General features: G+C 34.0%; 3 protein-coding genes across 5 annotated transcripts; all 3 read left to right on the top strand.

Moving 5' to 3' along the window:
- The first annotated feature begins 1,829 nt into the window (after positions 1-1,829).
- On the top strand, positions 1,830-12,636 carry LOC108197056 (probable thimet oligopeptidase). Its single transcript, XM_017364535.2, has 20 exons — positions 1,830-2,088; positions 2,197-2,318; positions 3,468-3,631; positions 3,778-3,868; positions 5,086-5,265; positions 6,213-6,293; positions 6,944-7,021; positions 8,049-8,141; positions 8,512-8,592; positions 8,725-8,887; positions 9,603-9,723; positions 9,810-9,879; positions 10,427-10,534; positions 10,648-10,745; positions 10,863-10,908; positions 11,053-11,149; positions 11,392-11,465; positions 11,542-11,646; positions 12,111-12,191; positions 12,349-12,636. The coding sequence occupies exons 1-20, from the start codon at positions 1,959-1,961 to the stop codon at positions 12,454-12,456; spliced, it is 2,091 nt and encodes a 696-aa protein (XP_017220024.1). The 5' UTR covers positions 1,830-1,958; the 3' UTR covers positions 12,457-12,636.
- A 642-nt stretch (positions 12,637-13,278) lies between these two features.
- LOC108199967 (serine/threonine protein phosphatase 2A 57 kDa regulatory subunit B' theta isoform-like) lies at positions 13,279-16,864 on the top strand. 3 transcript variants are annotated; one of them, XM_017367999.2, is made up of 3 exons: positions 13,279-13,463; positions 13,972-15,435; positions 16,338-16,864. In XM_017367999.2, exons 2-3 carry the CDS (start codon positions 14,272-14,274, stop codon positions 16,692-16,694), a joined length of 1,521 nt encoding a protein of 506 aa, XP_017223488.1. In that variant the 5' UTR covers positions 13,279-13,463; positions 13,972-14,271; the 3' UTR covers positions 16,695-16,864. The 3 variants fall into 3 exon arrangements, with proteins under 3 accessions (XP_017223488.1, XP_017223489.1, XP_063938810.1); XM_017368000.2 differs by having other exon boundaries at positions 13,969-15,435; XM_064082740.1 differs by having other exon boundaries at positions 13,918-15,435.
- A 511-nt stretch (positions 16,865-17,375) lies between these two features.
- Positions 17,376-20,307, top strand: LOC108197185 (protein HHL1, chloroplastic). The gene is made up of 6 exons (XM_017364726.2): positions 17,376-17,787; positions 18,177-18,314; positions 19,058-19,144; positions 19,277-19,324; positions 19,762-19,892; positions 20,026-20,307. The coding sequence occupies exons 1-6, from the start codon at positions 17,500-17,502 to the stop codon at positions 20,036-20,038; spliced, it is 705 nt and encodes a 234-aa protein (XP_017220215.1). The 5' UTR covers positions 17,376-17,499; the 3' UTR covers positions 20,039-20,307.
- Positions 20,308-20,354: the final 47 nt, after the last annotated feature.

Raw genomic sequence — 20,354 nt, 5'->3', positions numbered from 1 at the left:
TAGACCACAGATATAGTAGTATTTCATATCCATTATGAGATCCAAGCACGGTTTGCTCAACATTAAACAAAGGACCTTCCTATCCGTCTCAATACTGTATCTGAGATCCACATCTACATGTTCCTGAGATTTACTGAAATCAATCTTGGAGATACCAACACTTTTGTATTAAGCAGATTTTATATGTTCATATACTCCCTCCCTCCGTGCCCTCATTTGTTTACATCGGGGACGAAGGCTCTGGCACGCATCGTAATGTTATCATAAAAAGTAGTTTTTTTTTTTGAAGATTCATAAAATGTAGTTTGATAAATTATTTTGGATTTTTTTTCTTTTTGAATAAAAGTTTGATATTTATATTTTTATACAAAAAAAAAATTTAAAAATAAATTATACAATTGTGTTTATATGCGTTTTAAAAATAAGTTATACAATTATTCAGCAAATATAGCCAAATTACAAAATGAGTTATATTTTTAGATAAAATCCATTAGACCTTGCAAAAAAAAACCCCTATTGAAGTGGTGAAAATTCTATATTATTCTTATGATATATTTATACATATCTATGATATATTTTATGTTTTTAAATTTTTTATAAGCATTATTTTTTTTGTCATAAGTCACATCAATGAATTATATCGAAAAACAATACCAAAGGAATCAGAGAGCTTTTTCATACATGAAAAACTTCGTCTAACTGAAAGACATGTCGAAAAACTTCACAAAATTAGATAAAAATTTTGATGTCTGAAAAAAAAAACTAGAAAGAAAAAGCAAAATCCGAACAACTAAGAAGAAAGGAAAATTTCCATTCAAAAAATCCTACCGACTAACCAAAGGTCATGCAGAGATGGCCTCAGAAATTTAGCCAATAAAACTTTAGTGACTGAAAAGAAACCCCGGATGATGGACAAAAGTCCGCGGAAAGGAAGAAACTAAAGAGGGAGTGAAAAAAAAAAAGAGGAAAGAAAGAAAAAATCAAGCACGAAAGATTATGCTAGGCACCGAAACAAGGTTTTCAAAAATAATACAATCGTTAATAAACGACAAACAAAATTGCAATACACGATCAAAAAATCATCAATTATAGCACTCCCTCGAAAGGGGCACAATAATAAAAATCAAAGAAAGAACAAGTCTTATAAATCTAGTTATAAAACGAATCATAAAAATCAAAAACTAAGTATATAACCAATTACAAATGACATATAAGACAAATGTATTTAAAACCACTAAAACAAAAGATTTCGAACTCATACCATTGTCATAGAGTCAATTCACACCATCCTTACCTTATCGGATATAAATATATGCAATCACTGTTAAGGCTAAGATTGAATCGCAATCACTTAACCTCTCATTGATTCATCTCAGTTGATTTATCACCAAATCAAAATCTTGAAAATCGAGCAGATTTAAAATCTTGGAACGGATCCGGTAGAAAGTATTATTTCTAAAATACATGATATCTGCCATATTTTTCTAAATTTCAATTATTTCTAAAATACATGTTATCTGGGATATTTTTCTAAATTTTAGTAGGCCTGGGCCGTCAGGGAAATTTTCGAGCCTTGTGCTAAAATATGAATTAGGCCTCAAATTAAAAAATATGTATATTATAAAAATTAATAAAAAATAAAAATATTATTTTTTTTGTAAAATTAAAACGGATTACTTAAAATAAGATAAAAATGTTATTAAATAATCAGTAATTGTAATATTTTAAACAAAATTAATATATGAATTTATTTGAGATATATCTATATTTCATTGAAAAGAATGAAATTTTTAGTACATGTAAGTAGGCTATGCAATTTCCTTCGTAATAAATGTTAAAAATAATTTTCCCTCTCATTTGGTGCCGCTTTCACAAAGGGCGTGAATTGCAAAGCAAGGGTTTCATATCTGATTTTCCCTGCTTATCATCTCTCTCAATTTGTGTCCTTTGTTCTAGAAATGGCGAAAGAGAAAAGAGACAAACACAACAATATCATAGCTCTCACCGGAGCTGCCGGCGCCGCCGCGCTTCTCGCTTTCGCTCTCAACTTCGCTATTTCTTCGCTCAATTCCAGGCACAAGAAGAAAGGTTAATTAATTAATTATACTAATGACAGTACAATTGTGATTTAATTGTGTCTGTATTTGACTGTTATGTTGATTCAACTTGATTTCGCGTTGACTATATTTTTCTCAGAACTTAAAGGCTCTAAGGTGCAAATTAATCTATCGCCGTCTCGAATTATTCGATTAGCTGACCAGTTAATTGCGAAATCGAAAGCCGTGCACGATGCTGTTGCTTCCGTTCCTCTCGACAAGGTACGGACCACGAATTCATAGTTATTGACATTGTTGATTGTTAGTTAGTGAAATGAATGCCATATACCTAACGTATAGTTGTCGACATTATGGAATTGCTAAGTTAGAAATGAAGTGAATGCGGTAACTTTTAGAGCAAGTCCAACACTATGCTAAGAGGTTCCCTAAAAATATTATAAAATAATATGTCTTAGTGATTTAACACAAGATTTAGCACATGAGCTCCAATAGTACTCCCTATATCCATTCCCTATTATTATAATAATATCAAATAGTGGAGGAGAGAGGGAAAAAAAGAGAAGGAAATGATGTGGAGGAGAGAGGGAAATGAATATTTTAATGATAAAAATAGTTTAGAAGTGGCTAGCATATTCTAAAAATAGGGAAGGGGAGGCTTGTGCTAGTGATTTAGCACATCACTAGCATAGTGTTGGAGTGCAATTTTATCCCATATTCCCTATTTTTGGATTTAAGACTTGATTTAGCACACCTATTGGACTTGCTCTTAGGTGTTTATTAAGATCTTAAACGTAATGAACTACATTTACTCCACACCTGTAACGCGTCTGTGTATTGGCTCGAGCATTCAATTTGGGGTTATGTATCAGAATTCACTTGTGTTTTTTATCCGTGCCTCTTCTTTGAGCTGCTTTGTACTTGTACATGCTACATTGGCCCCTCCCCTGGTAAATCCTACATCAGCAAATCCCGTCAATATCTAAATTCTTTGTCAGTATAAATTATGTATAGTTTTAAAGATTTATCGTAACTGATTGACTAATACTTGGAGATAAAATTTGGAGTTGGTTTCTAAATATGGTTATGTGCTGTCTAAACGATTAATTGATAGTAACATCATCAGCTTCATGTATTACTTGCTTAAATTGCATATAGTGATATAAACCCAACCCACACTTATATGTCAATTGGAATTTTCATATACTTGTCTACTGTGCTTCTCATTTAGTTGCATTGTGTTCTGTACATGCTACATTCTCCCTCCCCCGTTACAGGCTACCACTCGCCAACATCAAAAGTTTTCAACAATTTAAATTACATCATTTGAAAACAATATTTTTTGGACACTTAGTTAATTATCTTTGTTGTACCTAAACCGATGTTTAATATTATGACAATATATCTTTGCAGGTTAGCTATAATAATGTAATATCGCCATTGGTAGATTTGGAAATACAGCAATTTCCGCTGCTCCAATCCTGTATCTTTCCAAAGATGGTATCTTCATCTGAAGATGTGCGCAAAGCAAGTGCTGAAGCTGAGCGAAAAATAGATGCTCATGCTGACAAATTAAGGTCTCATCTCTTTCACAGATTCATAAACAAATTTTAAGTGGCAGTATTATTGATTTAGTGGTGCCCCTTATGAGGTTCCCAAAAGAGTGTTGAGTGCTACTAAACTTTGGGCCTAACTGCTATTTAATTTGGTATAAATTCTACAGAAAGAGGGAAGATTTGTACCGTGTTATCAAGGCAGTTGCAGTGAAGGGGGAAAAGATGAGCACCGAAGCTAAACGATATACACAGTTTCTGGTATGAAGCTGGAGTGGTTCTTGCATTGGAATAGTTTCCTAAATCATTTCTTCAGTCTTTGTCTTGTCCACTAATTACCATTTGATCAGCATAGGTACTTAAATTTGTGAACTACATTTAGTAACATGGTTGATGCTTTGAATGTTCAGCAACCTCCATTTACACTTGTTTTCCATGTAGTTCTTGTTTCCCTTGGAATTACTGAAGCATCACTTTGGTAGTTATTGTCACTTTTTATGTTACTGACATGTAGAGAAGTTGTTCCTAGTGTATTTTATCATCTTTACTTTCTTAAACCACTTTTAAGTTTACAAGATCTCTAGCTGTCAAGTCTTGAGAAAATCTGACTGCGTTTTAGCAACTATGCTTTGTATGAGGGTGTGGAGTTTTTGACGTTTGTTTGTGTTAATGCCTGTAGCATTTTAACGTGCAAGTACTTGGTAATCTTACGAATCTCATTTATATTACAGTGTAAACATTTGGACGGTGTAATAATATAACATTTAAATCATCAGAAAGTATTTATAGTGCAATGATCCTATCAATGGGAAGTTTAGATCAGTGTTGGATTATGATTTTAATTCTGGATCTTGTTCAATATGGTGTGTATTCCTGTGAAAGTGAGCTGAGATCCTCTTGCTTCTTGGCAAATGCATTAAGATAAAATCTGTGCAGTATCTGCATACCAGAAACTACTTTTTTTCCTTCTTAATTTAAGTAATGGCCGCATCAAATAACTTCCTTTGTATATATGATCAACTGATCGTATTCTTTCTTCTTATGCTAAAAGTACTTCATTTTTTAAAATGTTTTGAATACTTGAGAAAATGTAACAAGAAGAATCATAATACTGCTTTTCCTTAACATAATATTACTTTGTCAGTTTTTTTGTCAATATTTCGAGTTGCTAACAGTTGTCTTTTACTTTTAGAATCATGAACTTTGGATGTGATAAGTTCTTACATTTACACTTTTGCATGTCATCTTTCTATTTATATCATATATGATGTTGCAAGTTCTTTTGCGCAAATCCTAGTTGTTTTAATGAACTTTCTTTCATTTGTGTTCTCTTTCCTTTTGTCTTGGTTTTGGACTCTGCTATCTTTGTTTATCCTCTTTAGACATTTGAATATTTGATTATCGCCTTTTGATTTAAGAAGGTAACTTGCTGTATTATATAAAAGTGTGAGTATTTATTGTCTAGTATCCAGTGACAGGTTAAAGACTTTGAGCGGAATGGTTTGAACCTCACATTAGCTAAAAGAGAAGAGCTGCAGCGTTTGAAGACCCAGTTAGATGATTTAAGCATTCAATATATCCGAAACATCAATGATGATGGTTCATTTCTCCTCTTCAACGAGATGGATTTACTAGGGCTGCCTCTTCAATTTCTACAGGTGATTTTTGCATAATCAGTTTCCGATTGCTAGAAATCGTAACTCTTTATCTTTACACTTAATTTTTATGTTAACGTTACTTATTCATCTATTGCTGAGATTGACAAACTTTGCTTGCATGATTTATTACATAATCATGGGCCCATGGCAACATGACCAGAACTTCTTGCACAATGATTTATAATGCTATGTTAATGTTTGAATGTAGTGATTCTTAATATTTGAAGTATATGAAGTCAAAACGACCAGTCTACATTATACATTAACACTTAATGTGTGTGATACTGCTATTATGAATTTACTATGCATACAAGAGTAAATATGTTTATGCTATGTTACCCGAACTTTCTAATTTTGTCCTTATATCAATGTTGAACGGACATGACATGGGTGTGGGTGCGGGATCCGAGTCGGATCTTTCAAATCTATACCAGACAGGTCATCTTGCAGAAATTAAGTTCAAAATGATATGTAAGGCCTTACAATAACTTGTAACAGAGAGTGAGCTCCGCGGATGACTTTTTCTGTGTTATCCTCCTGACTTTATGTTATGACTTCGGCATATTATTACGTGTACATAGTATGTATGTGAAGGGATATTTCCATATCTATTATTTGCTTCATAGAAATCCTATTAATGGTTTTTTGGCTGGTGGACAGTCAATCAACATAGTATCCGCATTCTTTTAGGTTTTTTATTGACTGTATAGTCATTTGTATTTGAGCGCGAGTTGTGAATTTCTTTTATTTTTAATGGCTCTGAAATTTAAATACATACCATACTATATGCTGTACATTTAATAGAAATTTGGGGTACACAACTGCACTGAATGTAATTATATGTTGTATTTTACATCAGTTTTAGATCAGAGCAGATTTGTTTACCATGTTAAATATTATATTATTCTGCTTTATGTTACTAGATTTTTATTTTGTTTTCTGTACAGAGTCTGGACAAAGCAGAAAATGGGAAGCTCAAGATTTCACTTGGAAGTCACCATCTTTTGCCAGTACTAGAGTTTTGTAAGGTACACTCTCAACATTGCCTCAACTAGAATATTCACCTTATCTATGTCCTGAATATATGCAGTCTGTCAAGATGGTGATGAGGTTTTTTTTTTGTTTGTTTGTTTTGAGCGAGGTAGTGTCAACATTATAATAACCATAGACGAAAAGTATCTATGCATACGACGTAACTACAAAAAGTTTCCATTTTGTTGTTGTGCAGCTCTGCTAAAAAGCTGAGTCTGAATTGATGAATTTGATGTATAATGCCAAATTGAGTGTTTTTTTTTTTGTTTCGAGGGAGGGAGTGTCAACATTATAATAACCATAGACGAAAAGTATCTATGCATATGACGTAACTACAAAAAGTTTCCATTTTGTTGTTGTGCAGCTCTGCTAAAAAGTTGAGTCTCTGAATTGATGAATTTGATGTATAATGCCAAATTGACATAAACTTCCTTTATATTTATAGAATTGATATGCGGTCATAATCTTATTAACTGACAACGTAGTATCAAATCCATATAGCTTACAGATTGGAAATCTCGCTGATTCTATTCTTTTTCCCTAAGCTCTCTTTATGTTTTTTTGCCATACTGCAATAGTGGTAATTTGGAAAAATAACCGAAGCTTATCTTGGATAATTCTATTTCAGCAAGTTATTTTCTTTTAGGTAGGTACCACAAGAAAATCTGTGGCTGTGGCATATGGGAGGCGATCTGAGCTTAACCTTTCTGTATTACAGAATCTGGTAATGTGGAATAGAAGATTTATTTTCTCAAAATTCCTTAAATGATAATATACAGATAATTATAGCCGGCCAACTCAACTGTATGACTGCATGTTTGTCTTCCGAAATTCAGTCTTTCGCTGTATTTAAGACGTTTAGTACTGGCCTATACCTTAAATGTTCTACCCATAATTATATATCCGTAATTTGTATACTAGTTTAAAAGACTAAAAAATACTCGTTCTATATTTCCCCAATAGTCTTATAACCCGACATTATATGGTAATCTTGATGACAAGTACCCGAGTTTATAATCAACATATATGCACAAATTAGCTATTGGTAACTTATGCCTACGTTGAAATTATTTAAAAATTTACATTCACAGCAAATTTTCTGGGCAGATTAGTTTTCCTTCACCAGAGAAAACTGTTTGAAATGGGGGAAAAAAAGAGATGAACACAATACTCTAGTTCAGGTCAGCCTTATCTTGAACTTGTTTCATTGGCCTCAGTGTTGGAAAGTAACATGATATTTGTATGTATGTATATACAAAATCTGTACGTGAAGGAACTATTATGTGTCCGAATTAAAGTCCAGCTGTCAGTTTGGATCTCAGAGTGCAATCAGTCTCTTACTTGATGGGAGTTGCTAGACTTTACTGAATGACAGATAGTACCAGGCAACTGATTTATAGGGAAAAAGTTAATATGCAGTGTTCTCTACACTTCTCCCTTAAACAAGAGGATTCCGACCATCCTGTATGTTATCATGAAACCATCTCTTATCAGAATTATCTACTGTTTCCTGGGTTCAATGAATTTAATCTCAATAATTAAAAGGCCAACTTATTAGCTGCAAATTAAGATATTAAATCAGTCATTTATGTATTATATATATGTGGCCCTATTTGTTTCCCAGCTGGCTGAAGCGGCACATCTCAAAATCATCCCACAGTGTTGCAGTTCTTGTATTATTTGATTCTCTGTCTCTGTTTTCCATACTACTGCTTGAAAGTCGCTATAATTAAACAATTTAAATGGTTCAGGTTCATTTGCGCCATAAATTCGCTAGACTGCTTGGCTATTCAAACTATGCTGACTACACTGTTGAACTCAGAATGGCAAAGTTTTCTCGCAAGGTTTGGTCAATTATGTATGATATTATATTATTATCTGAGTGATAATTAGAATGCATGTAATGTTTGTCATGGTTAGTATGTGTGTGCGCGAGCAGTTTTCTTAATAGTAGTAGTAAGATCAATGTTTCAAGCAATATATTTTTCATGGACCTGTAGTCTAGTCAAAGTCAACATCATGTATATACTAATTTTATGGGTCAAACATAAAAATCTTTCATATGTTGTACTTAAGAATATTATTCCTAAGCTTGGTTTTGGTACTATTAATAATTTACCAATATTGTGTGGAGTGTGAACAGTTTCATAATTTTTTGCTTTCTAGCAATGGCCCAAAGATCTTTCATGATAACTGGACTACATCCTTTTTCAGGTTTTTGAATTCTTAGAGGACATATCTGCTGGTTTAACTGAGTTGGCTGCTAAAGAACTTGATCTTCTGAAAGGCTTAAAGGTCAGTTTTGTCCGGTGTATGTCTGATATGGCTAGAAATCACCAATATGAATTGCCAGTTTAATTTTTGTTTGCCAAATTAAAAAAATGGCGTGTTACTAAACCTCCATAAGTGTTTATTTGGATGGTGCAGAAGGAGGAGGAAGGTGAGCATCCTTTTGGCATTGAGGATCTTCAATACTACGTGAAGAGGGTAGAAGAAAAACAGTTTGACCTAGACTTTGGTGTTGTTAAGCAGTACTTTCCTGTTGATGTTGTTCTATCAGGGGTCCTTAAGATATGTCAAGACCTTTATGGTATGATTTAAAATAGGCATTTTTTTAAATTTCTTTTACACTGTAGTTCATATCGGACATTACCATGTCGAGAATTTTAAAGAATTTGACATGTTACATATTAAACTACAACGTAACATGCATGTAGAACTTATTAGCTGCTAATTCCACGATTACTTACCATAATACTTTTCCCATAATTTTTGAATTTGATTACTTGAGAAGTATCAACTGTGAATATATAAATCTCATGGATCACCAAGTCATGTAAAACTCAAGTCTTTTATGCTTCCCTAACGATCAATTCTGTCAAGCCTCCAAGCAACCAGGGAAAGGGACTATCAGTTGCGACATTTAGATACACTTGTTTATATCTTAGGTGTGTCCTTATATCCGGTAAAAAAGATCGTTTCGTAGTGTTGTTAAGGTCAAATGTTTTTGGTCAAGACAAATTATTGCCAAGGAGGGCTTGTTGATTTTACTGTTAAAAAGAAGTAAAATTCTTGATCTTAATTGTTAGGGGTTGTAATGAGATGATTGATAGTGTAGATGGTTTCATATCTGTAGGTCTGGCAAAGAAGGTGATTGAACTGCGTGACGTTTTTTGTTTCACTTGTACTCTTTCTCTACAGTTTTTATTAGTGTGGCTGTACTTGCATCATCAATAATCCAATAGAACATACAATGCCAAAAGTTTCTTATCTCATTTGTGATATATATACCTCTTTGTTTACAGGACTAAGATTCGAGGAAATTGCAGATTCTATCATCTGGCATCACGACATTAATGTTTATTCAGTTTATGATTTGCGTTCTTGTGAATTGTTGGGTTATTTGTACCTCGATTTGTATAAAAGGTTCATTCTTGGACTTGAAATTGTTGACATTTTGTGGTTACTTTATTTATCAACCAGCACTTACGGAAGTAAAAATTCATTTACAGGGAAGGCAAGTATGGGCATACATGTGTCGTTCCTCTTCAATATGGTTCGTCTCAAGATGGCTCAAGACAGGTAACCTCAAAACCTACCTTCTGCATGTAATGCTTACTCTTGGTCACAACTTACAAGACCCTAAAGAGACACAGGCTTATAGGTTGTAATGTATTTTTGTTGCTCTTTTAAAAAGATACTTCAGTATTAAAATAAAATTATGACTTATGTTAATATTAGTTAGGTTAACTTAGCAGCATCTAAAATAGCATGACAGAAAATTGATAACAGATAAAAGTTTGTTTCAATTCTAAGGTTCTAGAAGTACTGGTGGTAATGGATTTAAGGATAGAAATTTTAAGATTTATATGCGAGGGGCATCAGCAGTAAGTAATGATTGTTAATTATGGGGATTATTAGTTGAGATATGATGTAAACCAGACTTTGCATGTGTCCAAATAATGTTCAAGAAGGCAAGGAGCAAAAGTGAACTGAAAAATATTATAGATTAATATTAAATTCCACTGTGTGATGTATTATTAAGAAATTTGAAGTCGAAGGCTAACATTGTACGTAGAGATTTAGATTTTTAATATGTACTAATTTAACAAGAATGTTTTAATTCCAGATTCCTGTGGCATTACTTATATCTCAGTTCCAAAAGGATGCTGGCGGTTGTTCAGGGTTATTGCGATTCTCAGAAGTAGTTAGTCTTTTCCATGAGTTTGGTCATGTGGTATGTTTAAACTCTATGTGAAGCCTACTTCCAGTACACTGATAATGGTTCTATATTTCTCCCCTGTCAGTGCTGTGAAATTTCTGTTATGACCACTTGTGCCGAACTAACAGGTCCATCATATTTGCAATCGTGCATCATTTCCGAAATTTTCTGGTCTTCGCCTTGACCCTGACTTTGTAGAAATTCCTGCACAGGTTTTGGAAAACTGGTAAGAACTTAATATATTGTTATCTATTAAATCCTATATCTATTGTTATCCATTGCTAAGAGAAGAAACTTATGCTGACATACTTAATTGTACTCTGCTCCCCCCCTCCTTCCCTAGGTGTTATGATAACATAGCTCTAAAGATGATATCTGGTTATCATGAGGTAAATAATATATAATAATTGATTTTATATTTGCTAATTGTATTATTCGATAACCTATTTTATTTGCAAGTTTGATGTAAATGTACGGTGTAATAACACCAAAAAAAAAAAAAAAGTCTATTTAATGGCAGTCTATTGGTGCAGGATATTACAAAGCCCATTAATGATGAAATTTGTGATTCACTGAGAAGATGGCGTTCTTCTTTCTCAGCGCTCAAATTGAAGCAAGAGATTCTTTACTGTAAGCTCTACCTTTTTTTCTTGCATGATATATTGTATAATGTAATCCGCTATGTTTGTTTCTTAACATAGATACTATTTCCTACCAAGTGGAAACATAAATTTGTTGGTTTCAATTTTAGTTGGTGTACATGTCGACAGACATAGATGTACTAATCATCTACTCTGTTATGCTCCATTATTGATCCTCTATTATTTCTTCTACCCAACGTCAAATAAAGTTCTATAAGAATTTTTTAACAGGTCTCTTTGATCAAATTGTACATTCCAATGAGAATGTTGACATTATCGGTTTGTTCAAGCACCTTCATCCAAAGGTATTACTTGCTGCTTTAGTATGATATTAATATACAAGTGTTTAATTCGTACCATAAACTTGCTTTTATTTCCCAGGTTATGGGTGGCTTGCAGATGTTAGAAGGAACCAACCCAGCTTCATGTTACTCACGTTTGGCAATAGGTTATGAAGCTGTGTGCTACAGCCGCATCTGGAGTGAGGTCCGGTCACAATACATATTCATATCCTACATACTAGTTTGCTCACTAGTTTGTTCTGTACATTGTTACACCTAGTTAGTTTTGAACATCGTAAGCATCTCCAGCAGCATCTTAGCCCATTCCTTAAATATAATATAAAATATTGGATCCTAGTGACTTAAGATAATAATAGCTATTCTCACCTCCAACAATATTCCTTATATTCATTCCTTATATATTATTTTATTATTAAAAGTTATCATTATTGCAATAGGTGAAGAGAGAGAACATGTTTGTATTCAAAATTTATTATAAAATAAGATTTAGGGAGAGGAGAGATGTTACCTAAAGATAAGGCAATCACTAAGATACTGTTGGAGTGGATTATTTTCCCATATTCCTCATATTTTGGTTTAAGACTCCAAATAGGGAAGCTGCTGGAGTTGCTCTTTACACCTTTGGTCACCATTTGGCTGCAATTTCAGGTGTTTGCTGCGGATATATTTGCCTCAAAGTTCCGTGACAATCTATTTGACCAAAATGTGGGGACGCAGTTCAGAGAAAAGGTAACTTAACTTTCCCCCAAGATCGAAACCCTACAAGGCTAAAACACAATTTCCCAACCTCATTCTTGTCTTTTTATGTTTTTAACCTTTTTTCGACTCTAAATAAGCAGATCTAGAACAAGTTCAAATATTTGTGTTAAATTTCCTGCATCAACAGGTATTAGGTCCCGGAGGAGCAAAAGATCCTGTTGAAATCCTGACAGATTTTCTAGGAAGGGAGCCTTCAATCCAAGCTTTCATCGACAGCAAAAGTGACTTTATCTAGTAGAGAAAAAGACAAGGAGAAAAGTAGTTACATTTTTGTAGCAGGAATATACTTTTCTTCAAGACCATTCATTCTAAATTGCAGGCCACAATACACTTGACAAGCCTTTTTTATGTTTTTTTTTACTATTAGTTATCCCTGCACCCTGCTCATGGTTAATATCAAAACCTTTATACTTTCTATACATAATGTGGAGGTTAGTAGACAGAATATTAAAATTGACACATGCTTTGAATGATAATACATTTCTGACTACCTAGCAGGTATCTTAAATATGTTTTAAAAATGTTACTATATTTCAATAAAAAGAATCAAAACCAATATATTTTTATATTTTTGTTCCAACACTTTAAAACAATGTTTGCGTGCTACTGTACCAATATCATCGAACTAAAACAAATTAGCCGTCCCGTTCTCAATTACCTGCTTCCACAGCTCAACTATTATAATATTTCTTATTAAATTGTTCGGAAAGAGATGACTAAAATTGACTACCCGAACAAGCTACACATATTTAACACATACAACTTGACATATAAAAACTCCATACGAAGTATATTCAATAAACAACAATGCCATAGACAAGAAGACAGGTTGATTTTTCTTCCGTACCGACGTCATTTTATTCTGAGAATTAAATATGATGGTTTCGTACACGAAAATGATATAAAAATTTGATCTATAATTTTAAATATTCAATCATATATGAAATTTGAGAAAATATTAATTATTTTATTATTTATAAATAAAAATATAATAAAAAATTAATTATAGGCTGGTTATTGACTTCGCTGGGTTAAATAAGTGGCTGCCTCTCTATATTTGTGTAGTCGAGCTGCTGTTAAAAAAAGAGAGAATTATAAATCATCAAACACTCTGTAATACTTTACCAAGTCAACAAACAGCAACGAGAAAAAGTTAATCGAGAGGAAAAGAATGGAGAAGATTATAATTTTCACTTAATTGGGCGGCTCAGCTTGTGTTAATTCTCTTGATTTTTGTTCTTGGTGAGTAAATTCATCGACCCTTTTCGTATTTTTCTTGATTTTTATACATACATTCATGTATCTGTGCTTCTTTGTGTATGTAGTAGTGTTTTTTTTTTGCCAAGATGTATGTAGTAGTGTTTGTTGAGGAAAAAAATGAAACTTTAAGACGGGTCTGTTTAAATTTAATTGGTTTTGTTTGATTTTGTTAGTTGTTTATGTATTTTGGGGTTTAAATTTAGCAGAAAATAAATGATTTTAAGGAGATAAAGTAGAAAACAAGTGTGTAGTTAGTAGCAATCTGCTGATGCTACTCCATTAGTTGATAGTTGTTGGTTAATTATTGAAGGGGTGTTTCGAGAAAAGGTTTTCATTATTGAAATTGATGTTTCAAGTGTTGTGGGTTTGTTATTTGATGTGGGTTTTAAGATTTATTAATGTTGTTTGGGTTTGCATTCTTGGTTTTGGTGAGTAGTGGGGAGTGAACTTTCTGATGAATTTTGGGTTTGCATTTTGTGATCTGTAGCAGCTCACTGGTAATCTACACGGGGTTTCTGTAAATTGAAGTGATTCGAGCTCCAGAATAAAGGGAATTATTTGCGGTTTTAAAGATGTGTTGCTCAAGTATTTACAAGGATGAGTATGAAGTGAGGTCATAAAACCATAAGATATATCCTTTTCTCGAGCACAGTATATGTGTTCGAGGTTTTGGTGGTCTTGGGATTGGGGTAATTTTGCAGATTGAGCTACCTTGTGGGAGTCATATTTGGAATTGGTTTGAACTCATCCTATCTCTGAGAGCTGGAGTTTGTTTGGTTAAACTGGAGTTATGTTAAAGAAGTTATTTCACAAGCTTCCTCGCAAAAATTCAAAGTCACACCTTGAATCCGCATATAGTTCGAATGGGAAAGATGGAGCAGATAGGAAGTCGGGGAAACTAGGTGATGCAGTAATTTCATCCCCGTATTCTGTTTCATACATTGGATATAACCCAGGAGAGAAACTTCCTCGAGATGGGAATTCTCTTTCTGTGTCTTATGAGGCATTGCCGGGATTTAGGGAAGTTTCAAACTCTGAAAAGCAGCATTTGTTTATCAGAAAGCTGAACATGTGTTGTATTGTATTCGATTTCATGGACCCAACAAAGAACCTTAAAGAGAAGGAGATTAAGCGACAAACACTGACAGAACTTGTCGACTATGTCACTTCTGCCAACACAAAATTCACAGAAGCAGTCATGCAAGAAGTTGTAAAGATGGTATCTGCTAATCTTTTTAGAGAATTCACTCCTCAGCCATGCCGTAACAAAGTCTTAGAGTCCTTTGATTTGGAAGAAGAGGAACCTGCCATGGATCCAGCATGGTCTCACTTGCAAGTTGTTTATGAATTTCTGCTCAGGTTTGTTGAGTCATCTGAGACGGATGCCAAATTAGCAAAGAAATATATCGATCCCCTCTTTGTTCTCAAGTTGCTTGATTTGTTTCAGTCTGAAGATCCCAGAGAGAGGGAGTATTTGAAGTCGGTATTACACCGTGTTTATGGGAAATTCATGGTACACCGTCCATTCATTAGAAAATCTATCAACAATATTTTCCATCTTTTTGTATTTGAGACTGAAAAACATAATGGCATTGCCGAACTTTTAGAGATACTGGGGAGTATAATCAATGGATTTGCATTGCCATTGAAGGAGGAACATAAAATATTTCTTGTGAGATCATTGATTCCATTACATAAACCCAAATGTTTGGCGGCATATCACCAGCAGCTATCATATAGTATCATACAATTTGTGGAGAAAGACTGCAAGCTTGCTGATATTGTTATTAGAGGTCTGCTAAAATATTGGCCTATCACCAATAGCTCAAAAGAGATCCTTTTTTTGAATGAATTGGAGGAAGTTCTTGAAGCCACTCAGCAGCCAGAATTCCAGAGGTGTATGGTGCTTCTGTTCCAACAAATTGCAAGATGCCTGAACAGCTTACACTTTCAGGTTTGCATTTTAATTCTGACTTACTTATTATTCCAGTGAAACCCGCGACACCTTTTACACAAGCAGAACACAGGGTAGACTTGATGATTCTCGTATGTCTTGTGGGCTTCAAGAGCTTAATTGTAATTGATAATTAGATGAAGTATGATATACAATTATTGCCATTTAGTTGTAGCTATCAAAATTCATGAAATAGTATAGCTTTTTAACTCATCTCATAGCCAGAGCATTTGTACAAGAACAGCTTTTGCACTTTCCTCATTTAGAACCATATTCTAAAGGCCAGCTTAGCATAATTGAATACATGATGCGCCAAGATAAACTGTATGCAGACATGGGTAACCATGCTCTTAAGATAAGATGTTTGACCTTAAATAAAAGACGTTCGGACCCAAAATTTCCAACATTCTGATTAGCATTGTTAAGCAATCATGATCGTAGGCTTTGAGCTTTGAATGTGTTTAAGCCATTAACCGGTTTTTATTTTCGCACACTCTTAATCATGGGAACTTTTTCTTGTTAGATCTAAATTCTTTGTTTAAGAACCTTGAGCTGCTGTGTTCGTAAATAGTTATTAGATATTTTTAGTTTGCAGTTGCTCTATTGAATTTCTGTGGAATTTCTCTCAATGTTCTTTTATTTCTAACTGTAGTAACTGGTGAAAATAATTTCTACATGGTATATAAATAGGTTTTTTTTATTTCTTTCCCATGAGTGTATAAGAATCAACTTCATTAGGGTGATGAATGGGTAATTTTTTTGAGTTGCAGCAAAGTTATCTATCTTGCTATTCAGCTAATCAAATTCTTATTCTAGTCTGGAAATCTAGTTCTAAATTCTTTATAGAAGCTGTTCCCTGTTTCCTACTAGATTAATGGATTTGATAATTTTCATTACTTCAGGTGGCTGAGAGAGCATTGTTCTTATGGAACAATGATCACATCGAGAACTTAATCAAACAAAATCGGAAGATTATTTTGCCAATTATCCTACCTGCTGTGGAAAGAAATGCTAGAAACCACTGGAATCAAGCTGTTCATAGTTTAACGCTAAACATTCGCAAGATTCTGTTTGATCTTGACCCTGAGCTGTACAAAGAGTGTTTGTCCAAGTTTCAGGACGATGAATCGAAGGAAAGTGAGAAAAAAGCAAGGCGAGAAGCTACATGGAAACGTATGGAAGAAATTGCAGCAAACAAAGTGGCCAGTAACGAACCGGTGCTTGTACGGGTTGGATTGTCGGGGCAAAGGGAGAAATAGAGCATAGTTAAGGTGTTTTAAGTTTCTTATAACTTGTTGAATTCATAATCTAGTTGTATGGTTTAGAGGGTTAGCGATGGCCATTCATTGTTTATGCTTTTATTGTTCATAATATGTTCTTTTTTTTTTTATCGTACTCCTACTTTCAGTAATAACTTTTCTTACTGTGCTGTTGTCTTGGCCAGCGATTTTCTTTCTGTGAGGCAAGCTTTGCCGCAATATTTTTTGTTAAGTAGCTTTGTTGCGATATTTAAGTATGCAGTTCTAAATATTTTCAAATCACTAGCTAAGAATCGTCATATTTATTTTTAACCTCGAATAAATGGTTGAAATTTTCTGATTTTTAAGATTCATTTGTCGAGATTTAACGGAGACTAATGTCTTTTATACACACAAAATAAAATGCTACAAATTGTCTTCACACATCTCTGACCATGAACAACTGCTAAAGTTCCTTTTAAAAGTCCAAGTAAGAAAAGTAACTTGTCTGTACTTCTAAATAGTATTCTAAATAAAATTTCAATTTATCGAAAAATATCCGATTAATTTTTTAATATTACACTAATTTATTGATCACATTCGGTCAATTGATTAGTGACGATTTTGATTTACTTCTGGAAAAAAAAAACAGCTAAGAAAAAATATACAATACCAAGTATGAAGAAATAGTGGTCTTGTAATATTATTGAGTGGATAAGAATACTAAGAGCAAATTGAAGGGTGATTTGTCCTCTCATCTATCATATATACTATACATATAGAGAGAGCCAGAGTTGAGAAACTTGGTAGCTGTGGAAGAAAGAAGATGGAGGCAAGCTTGTCTTTGAATGCACTGGTTCAAGTACCCAGCTCAAAATCAAGAAGATGTCAAGAAGATGGAGGGGGGTTGATAAGACACTCTTTGGTATCAACTAGTAGAAGAGGGGTGGCGGGGAAAGAGAGAGTGGGAGGTGGAATGATGGTTGTGGAAGCGAAGGGGAAGAGGTCAGGAGGTATGCAAGCTCGTCAGTTTCAGAGACCTCCTCTTCCTGCTATGCCCAAGATGGAGGAAGATGGTAATCCTCGTTTTGTGATTTTCATTAGGATGGCTAATGTGAGTGAACTCTCTCTCTCTCTCTCTCTCTCTCTCTCTCTCTCTCTCTCTCCCTCCCTCCCTCCACCTCTCTCCCTCCCTCTCCCTCCCCCTCTCCATCTCTCTCTGTCTCTTCTCCATCTCTCTCTCTCTCTCTCTCTCGACCATATATGTGTATGTGTGAAAAATTTAATCTTTATATTTATCTGTAATTGTTGGTATATAAGAGCTATAACTTAGCAAGGTGATGTACATGTGTATGTTCATATGTTTTACTTTGCAATTTGTCTAGCAAGGTTAATTATGTGTGTAGAAAAAAACCCGATCTTTTGGTTATGAGTGATATTCAATGTGGTAATGCTATTTGATTATGTGCTGACCTTGTTTGAAGTTGTTTAATTTGTGGGCAGGTGTATCTATGGTACCCCCTAAGTATTGTGGCGGGTGGAACAACAGCAAAAATTATGGTTGCCGCTAAAGATAATTTTCTGGGGAAATATATATACAAGGACACCCTTGCTAGGAATCTTGCAGCTGTTATCTACAAGGTATATTCTGCATCAAACAATCTTGCGAAAAAGTTACTTGTGCATTGTTGGTTTATTTGTATTCTTTAAGTATTTGATTGTTATGTCTCTGAAGTTATGAAATCATATAGTGATATTGATCAGTTATGATCTTCTTTCAAATTGTATTAAGTGAATGTTAGGGGAACTCGGTTTTTCACGAAATCCATTCAACAATGTGTATGATCACACTGTTCCATGGCATGGATTAGGAACTAGGAAGGATTTAGATCAACAGAGTAGAATGACAACTTTAATTTTAAGAAGGGCTTTTTTTGATTATTTATTAATCAAAGATGTGAGGAACAAAGCTGTTACTGGTGTATCTATATAATTAAGTAATTTGGTATGGCAAGACACTGCTGTGTTTTAGTGTAAAACCTACTCCTGTAACAACTCACAGTGCATCTCCCCCCATCCTCTCATATGCTAAGATTGCTGTAACTGACTATTATTTCAAAAAACTCGTATGGACACTCCTTTTAACAACACAGCTCAGGTTTCTTTAATCCTGTAGCATATTTTTAGAAGCTGATAGTTTCTATGACGTTGGCAATGAAATTACTTCCAACCCTAAGAATTTATTTCCATTCATATAATTCTTGCTACATACATTGTATTTGTTAATATCTTTCTTTCAGTGTAGATTTTAATAATACTACTTTATTCATATCATTCTCTCTAAAATCGTTTCCACCTTATTCCTTTTACACAATTGACATCAGGATGAGAAAGAGATACAGAAGACAGCAATTAAACAGCATCGCGTGTTGCGGTCATGTATAGAGTTCAGATATGGCTACAAGATTGTTGTAATAACCAAAGTTCTCTTCATACATCATTCTTACCGTCTTCTGTGAAATGTGTGTGTGTGTGTGTATTTTAACATAATAAAGAGCATAGTTTGATCTTAAATTTAATAAATGGTCATGGTAATAATGCAGGAGAATGGTAATATGAGAGCTGCAATCTCTACAAATGATGTCATTGAGGTGAGAACTGCAATTTCGATCCTTTGTTTATACTTTTTTCGATGTTTCAATGATATTCAGAGGTAAAGAATTTATTGCATATTTGCATTTCTCAAAAAGTGAATAATCTTTTATCTGATGAAATTGATCATCTTGAGTGCCAGTTTGGAAAAACCAATCTGCTTGGCAGAACAAAAGAGACAGATCATTAAATTTTGGGTATAACACAACTTAGTTCTGGCGCTGTCTGGAAAAAGCAATCTATAACCTGTTAGTCGAATGTTGCTTTAGAAAACCGTCTAAAATAGGAATTATGATTCTTTTACTGCACAACATGTTCTACTATGGTGGTTGGCTAGCATTTATAGTGTGTGGTCAAATTTCAGTCGATAGTCTATTAAGTATCTTTTGTGTCTGTTTATTGATCTTAAACCTCTCAAATTAATATGATTTGTCAGCTCCCAAAACAAGACGAGCTTAAAACAGTGGTTGATAAAGTAAAGGACTTCTTCGGGGATGCCAAAGAATCCTTTGGGAAGCTTACATCCTTAGACACGCCACCACCTACAGAAACAGAAGATAAATCCAAGTGAGTTAATGACGCAACTTCTGCAACTTGCTTGTAGGATTCTTTTTGTTGTGTTTACCTTCAGAATAAACAAATAATGACTAGAGACAGATTTCTTAGTTTGTTGACCATATAATCCTGTTTCTTTCACCAGGGTGAAGAGCTAAAGCAGAAGTGATGCCAGTTGCTAGATTTTTGTGTCACCATTGTTGTATCTGCTCCGATTAAGATCTTCATGTGATATAATCTCACTTGCCAACTCCTCAAATTGTCGACGTTTTGTACAAACATATATTTCCACGGAAACAGTCGTTTTATACAGATTTTCCTCACTTAGTCATGTAATTTATGATTTCTTATGGCTAGAACCTGCAATTGTTGCTCCTAAACAGAATTTCATTCTTAATTTAAGTGGTGTAGAGTTGCGCTTGCAAAATTCTGACAATGATTACAAGGACATACCACTCTGAGTCAGATTGAAAT

The sequence above is a fragment of the Daucus carota genome, chromosome 8 (assembly GCF_001625215.2).
Source record: "Daucus carota subsp. sativus chromosome 8, DH1 v3.0, whole genome shotgun sequence".
Taxonomy (NCBI): domain Eukaryota; kingdom Viridiplantae; phylum Streptophyta; class Magnoliopsida; order Apiales; family Apiaceae; genus Daucus; species Daucus carota.
The sequence above is the reverse complement of the archived record's forward strand: the minus strand, read 5'-3'. Positions and strand labels throughout refer to the sequence as shown.